Source organism: Pyrgilauda ruficollis, unplaced genomic scaffold (assembly GCF_017590135.1).
Source record: "Pyrgilauda ruficollis isolate IOZ18807 unplaced genomic scaffold, ASM1759013v1 scaffold13, whole genome shotgun sequence".
Classification (NCBI taxonomy): Eukaryota; Metazoa; Chordata; class Aves; order Passeriformes; family Passeridae; genus Pyrgilauda; species Pyrgilauda ruficollis.
Genome location: NW_024511432.1, coordinates 5,584,608 through 5,590,837, shown reverse-complemented (window position 1 = coordinate 5,590,837; position 6,230 = coordinate 5,584,608). Strand labels below are relative to the sequence as shown.

At 59.4% G+C, this 6,230-nt stretch overlaps 1 protein-coding gene across 1 annotated transcript; it reads right to left on the bottom strand.

Annotated features, from left to right (window-relative positions):
• Window positions 1-2,425: 2,425 nt before the first annotated feature.
• On the bottom strand, window positions 2,426-5,544 carry LOC121348929 (fibulin-7-like). Its single transcript, XM_041458945.1, has 8 exons — window positions 5,476-5,544; window positions 4,883-5,039; window positions 4,548-4,718; window positions 4,250-4,375; window positions 3,974-4,096; window positions 3,736-3,873; window positions 3,508-3,646; window positions 2,426-2,786 (listed from the first exon to the last, which is right to left on the bottom strand). The coding sequence occupies exons 1-8, from the start codon at window positions 5,542-5,544 to the stop codon at window positions 2,426-2,428; spliced, it is 1,284 nt and encodes a 427-aa protein (XP_041314879.1).
• Window positions 5,545-6,230: the final 686 nt, after the last annotated feature.

The window sequence follows — 6,230 nt, the reverse complement described above, 5'->3', positions numbered from 1 at the left end:
TTGTTAAATATATATATATATTCAGATTTACACTGTGTCACAATGAGGTTGCAGAGTTTTATTGGGGAGCTTGGAATTTTACTGGAGGCTTTGCAGTGGTTTGTGCTTAAGTAAAACAAAGTAAAGTACTTGGAACTAAGGATTGCTTTATCAGTGAAGGATAAAGGATACCCCTGGGCAACCAGGATAATATAGAATTTGATGGATTTGAAACTCTCCTAGCATCACCTGGCATCAGTAATTCCAGAAAGATGGATTCCAGGGATGCCTGGATCATGGAATCGAGTTAGAAGGTATTCACAAGGAACATCAAGTCCAACTCCTTACCCTGCCCAGGACTACCCCAAAAATCACACCATGTGTCTGAGAGCATTGTCCAAGCGCTTCCTGAAGTCTGTCAGCTTTGGTGCTGCAAACATTTCACTTCAGTGCATCCCCAGAGAGGCAGCAAGAACACTGGGAAAACAGGATCATAGCAGCAGTAAGGCTGGAAAAGCTCTCCGAAGATCATCGAGCCCACTAAGCCAGCACTGCCGTGTTCACCACTAAACCTTGTCCCCAGGTACCACATCCACACACCTTACGAGCACTTCCAGGGATGATGATTCCACCACTGCCTGGGCAGCCTGTCTCAGCACCTGGCCACCTTTTCCATGAAGAATTTTTCGCTAATATCCAATTTAAACCTCTACTGGCACAACCTGAGGCCACTTCCTCTTGTCCTATCATTTGTTACCAGGGAGAAGAGCTGATCCCCCCTGGCTCACCCTGCCGTGAGGGAGTTATTGAGTGACGAGGTCCCCTCTGAGCCTCCTTTTCTCCAGGCTGAGCCCTCCCAGCTCCCTCATGAGCTCCTCACCAGCGTTGTGCTTCCTCTACTGCCTTCTCTGGGCTCGCTACAACACCTCCATGTCCTTGTAGTGACCTTTGCAAACTTTTGCTGTCATTAGCAGCCAGTGATGTGGCTGTCAGTGACTGCTCCAGCTGTACCAGCGTTTCAAGGGTAGAAGAAAACCTGCGCAAAACCCGGTTGGTTTTGTCCATTTTGGCTGGGACACCTCATGCGCAGGGATAAATATTTACCTCATAATTCCTGACTTTTCATCCCAGCCTGCTGCTGCAGTCGGCACGGGCCAGCTGTGGGTTTTGGTGCCGCAGCCCCCCCGGCCCAACCCGGCCCAGCCGGGCCCAGCCCAGCCTGGCCCGGCCCGGCCCGGCCCGCTCCTCTGCTGGCCTTGGGGAGGCTGCGGTGGCCGTGCCCCGGCGGAGCGGCCTAGCGGAGCCAGGCTGTGGTGGCCGTGCCCCACAGCCCGTGCGGGGCACAAGGAGCTCTTTATGGCCTTGGGTCGGCGCACAGCGGCTGCTTTGTGCGCGGGGCTTGGCCGGACACTGGCCTCACAGGGGTTCTGTGTGCGGAGGGGAGGGCGGCCCGGAGGCGGCGTGTCCTTCGCTCGCTGTCCCCAAAGGCCCTCGTCACCTTTTGAACCCGCGGTGATCTCCCTGCGCGGGGTTCTGGCCGTGCTGGCGGTGACAGGGGGTGCCCCAGGAGGGCCCCACTTGTTCTCACAGCCCACCCTCCTCCAGATGGGTGCAGGGGGACAGCTCGAGTGCTTGGCGAGCTGGGGAGCTGCGGTTTTGACCAGCTCGTGTCAGGGCTGCTGCAGAGGAAAGCCTCCTGCACACAAGGAAGAGCAGCCCCTGTCGCTGTCCCCTGCTCACCAGTGCCAGCGAGCCCTGCTGTGCTTTCCAGGCACTGCCAGGGAGGCTGAGGACAGTCTTGGCTGTGTGTTGGAAGTGAAGTGTACCTGCCCATGGCTGTGGAGTTGGCACAAGATGATCCCTTCCAACCCAAAGCATCCTGTGATTCTCTGTTCAGCCCATCTCCCGTTTTTGTGCTGGGGGAATCTTCAGCGTGGCCCCAGGAGCAGTGGTGCTGGGAAGGGCACGGATACTGCATGGTATCCATGGATGGGCTTGGTAGCTCTATTGGTAGCTCACCCCAAGCTCTGCAAGGTGATCCTGCCATTAGCACAGCCACCAGCTATCCCCAGGAGCCTTGCCCAAGGAGGACAAAACATACAGCAAGGAGGACACTCTTCCTACAGCCACTTTTTTTTATTAGAAATTACAAGACACAAGAAGCTGAATCTGCTAGCCAAGTGCTCTTGACTCACTCCATCTTTCCCCTCTGCCATGTGGGCAGAGAGAAAGGGGGCTGGCAGAGGCAGGCACCTCCAGGCCAGTGCTTCCATTGGCCATTGGGTTTTTCCTACAGGGACACAGTTTTTGCTGTGATGGCTATGAGAAAGCATTATGGCAGAGGGATATCTCCAATGGGACAAAAACTGGGATCGCTGAGCTGAACCTGCTCCATTCCTCCCCAGGAGAGGCCCTGGCATGGCCCCACGCCTGCCTCCAGAGGGAATCAAAACACATATGGGGACACAAAGGCCGTGACCTTGAAGATGTGCTTGCCCAGGAGGACTTTGTGAGAGAACTCGCTCATCTCCAGCTCCACCTCCAGCGTGGCTGGCCCTGCCACGGGGCTGGTGAGCAGCAGCTCTCCCGTGTGCTGGTCCGAGCGCCGCACGGCGAAGACGCCCTGGCCCCGTCCGCCCGTGATGGCGAAGCGCAGGCTGTCCCCCACGGAGCGCGAGGTGGACATCTTGAAGAGGACACGGGGCACGGTGCGGTTGGCCTGGAGCGGCAGGTAGTGGAAGGAGATGGAGCTGGCAGCCAGGTGGCAGGCTCGGCTGTCCATGGGGCAGGGGTTCCTCTCGCACTGGCTGCCAGGAGAGAAGGGTGCCACTGCTCAGTGCCGTGGTTTGGCTCTCAGGGAGCTGCCCTCATCCTTGCACACAAGCCCAGCCCGTGGCACAGGCAGCATCTCCAGCCCTGCTGTCGGCCCTGTGGCAGAGCAACCTAAGACAGCCATAACCAAGTGTACCCATCATCGGGTCTCTGCCTCACCCCTGTTTCTGCCAGGAAAATGCCATGGCTTGCAGGGACACAGCTCTGGGTGACACTGAGGCTGGGACTGGGTGAGTGCCACAGTCCCAGCTGAAGGCCAGGGATGGAGCCAGATGTGCCTCCCAAAGAGGAATCTGTCAGGATCAGGGATGATCCTCTATTTGAGTGGCACAAAGCAGTTTAATCTCAAGAGTGGGATGTCTGGGAGTGCTGGAAGGCAGCTGATGATGCTACATGGATGTGCAGCAGAAGAAAATCAGCATCATTCCCCCCAGGCTGGAACTCTGAGAGGAGCCAGGATCCTGGATAAAGCCACCAAATACTGGGGTGCTACCACCTGCACCCCCAGCATCCCAAGACCATCAGGGAACATGCCACGCACACCTATGCATCCCATGTGGCAATTTGCTACCAGTGGTGGCTGCTACCCTCCCTGCTGCCCCTGGGTGACACAATACAGCCCCCAGCCCACAACAGGACCCATCACCCTGGGAGAGGCCACGACACAGCCTGAGCCACGCACAGTAGGGTACTCACAAGGCAGAGGTCTTGACATAGCTGGTGTTGTGGCGTGGTGGGGGGCACTTGGGGCGCACGCAGTGGTGACCCCCGAAGGTGTTGATGCAGAGGTCACCCTGGCTGCAGTTGTGCTGCTTCCCAGCGCACTCATTCACGTCTGTGGTGGTGACACAGGGGGAGTGGGGCTGTCCCCACTGCACCCCTCTCCCCATGGCAGGCTCCCTACCCTGCACCCTGGGCTCTTACCCTCACAGGCATTGCGGTCAGCATGGAGCAGATACCCAGGGGGGCAGAGGCAGCGATAGGAGCCAGGGAGGTTGAGGCAGTCATGGAGGCAAATCTGTGTCTGGGGGCTGGACTGGTAGAGCTGGCATTCATCCACATCTAGGGTGGACAAAGTGGGAAATGGCCAGATGTGCCATTGCCACCAAGCCTTGGTTCTCCACCCTCCATCGTCTCATCATCTTCTTCACCCCCCTTTTACCTTGGCACACACCACCAGGTTGCAGCTGGAAGCCGGTGTCACAGCTGCAGCGCCGGGAGCCCGAGCGGCCCTCGGCACAGCGGGGCTGGCGGCTGAAGGAGCTGTTGCTCAGTGTCACCCAGTCTGCAGGGGACAGCAGGTGTCACATGCTGAGGCACGGGGAGATGGTGGGGGCCAGGGAAGGGGCTGCCAGGGAAGGGGGAGACAAGTGCAGCATGGCCAGGTACTGTCCCCATGAGAATCCCCCTCCTCCGCAGCCCAAACCCGAGCACCTACAGGAGTAGATGGGGCTCTGGCAGCTGGGGCCTGACCAGCCTGGGGGGCAGAGGCACGTGTAGCTCTGGTTGCCATCCACGCAGGTCCCACTGTTGGCACACGGGTTGCTGGAGCAGTCATCAATACCTAGGGAGAAGGAGCTCGTGAGCATCGGCTGGAGAGGTGCATCCTTGCCCAACCCCGGTGCTCATTGCTGCAACCACTGGGCAGAGCAATGGAACAACCCCACAGCTCAGGGTGACAGAGGAGCCCCTTGGGAAGGCGGAGCTCATGGCACCCCAACCCTGCTCCACTTCACTTCTGCAGAAGGGTTGGGTGCCGCTCCACGTGCGGTTGTGCCGGCAGGCGCGTGTCTCCGAGCCCACCAGCCGGAAGCCGGCGTCGCAGATGAAGTGAACCTCGTGGCCCACCCGCAGGCTCCGGCCCAGCATCCGTCCGTTCAGGGGCACTGCCAGCTGCGGGCAGATCTCTGTGGACAGACAGACATGGGTGGGGATGGGCACTGCCAGCCTGGAGCCAACCCCCTCCTGAGGGAGCTGGGGGCCCTTGCCCAGGCTGTTGTGTGGGGCCAGGGATCAGAGCTGGCCCCGTGGGGATGCCACCCATGGTGACATGGTGACCAGCCAGGATTACCGTTGCGTTTGGTGGCCGGTCTCAGGAGGTGGCTCTGGAGGATGGAGAGCTGGTGCCGGAGCCCGCGGGTGCCCTGCAGGTGGGCAGCCTCCTGTGCCACCAGCAGCTTCTGCATCTGCCGCACCACACTGAGTGCCTGCTGCCGGTTCAGGCATTCCTGGGGGATCATGGAGACACCTCAATCATCTGCTGGGTTCCCCTGCCATAGCCTGGGAGGACCCTTCCAAGCAGGCAGCATGGTTGGGGTTGGTTTGGATGTCCTGCCCTGGACAGAGCCCGTTCCCATCCTGGCTGGGGTCTGCCCCTGGCTCTGTGTCTGCTCCAGGCTCAGCCCCCATCTCCCAGTCCTGCTCTGGCCCTTGGATGCTGTGGAGAAGCTCTATGCCCTGAGTGCATTTAACATCATTTCACTTCTGCAAGGGAAAGCCCCATGACAATCCCCCTGGCCCTGGCATCTCCACAGGTGCTGTGGCTGTGCCGTACCCCCCACTCTGGGCTGGTGTCAGGGTGCTGGGGTGTGAGAGGTGGGTGCTGAGCAGCCCAGAGAGGGAGATCTGCTGAGAGGCTGGAGGGGAGGGAATGCAGGTCCTTACCTGGGAACTGCTGAGGGGCAGCTGCAGGATGCCCAGGGCCAGCCAGGCTGGCAGTGGGATGAGGAGCATCACGCCGGGGCTGACTACAGAGGCAAGACGCTGACGGTCCGTGTCTGCTCCCAGCCGTGCTCCTGCACTCACAGGGATTTATCCGCAGCCTGTGCCCATGTGTTTGTTGGTTTTTCCCCTGCCTGAGGCCGAGCTGTAGGAAAGTTTCCCCTTGGCACTGGCTCTAGCCTCTCCCTTCCCTTCCCTTCCGTTCCTTTCCCTCTCTGCACATCAGAGGCTTTGGGGCCTTTCATGTCCCGGGGCCAGTAGATATCGGGGCCAGGCGGTGGCTGTCACGGCACTTACGGTGGTACCGGCGGTGCCGTGCTCACCAGTCCTGGCTCTGGGGCTCCCCGGCATGCAGAGATGCAGGATGAGGCTAATCCCGTGCACTAGCTAAGCCTGGGAAAGTCTCCTGGGAGAAAAGATGACTTTGGGGTCTGTGTGGGGGTTCTGCTCACCGGTGGGGCTGGGGCTACTGGGAAGGGTAGCCCAGGAATGCTGAGGACTCACTGGACTCAGCACAGCTTTGCTGGGGTGAGCTCGGCCTGGCTGGAGTTCAGAGGGGAACCCCAGTGTGCTGCTGCAGCCTGGAGCTGGGATGCAGTTGGTGTTAGGTCCACATTAACATAAGGCTCAGGGTTAATGTTAGAGTCAGCATTAGGGCTAGGGATGAGGTTAGGATTAGAGTTGGGGTTAGGGTTGGG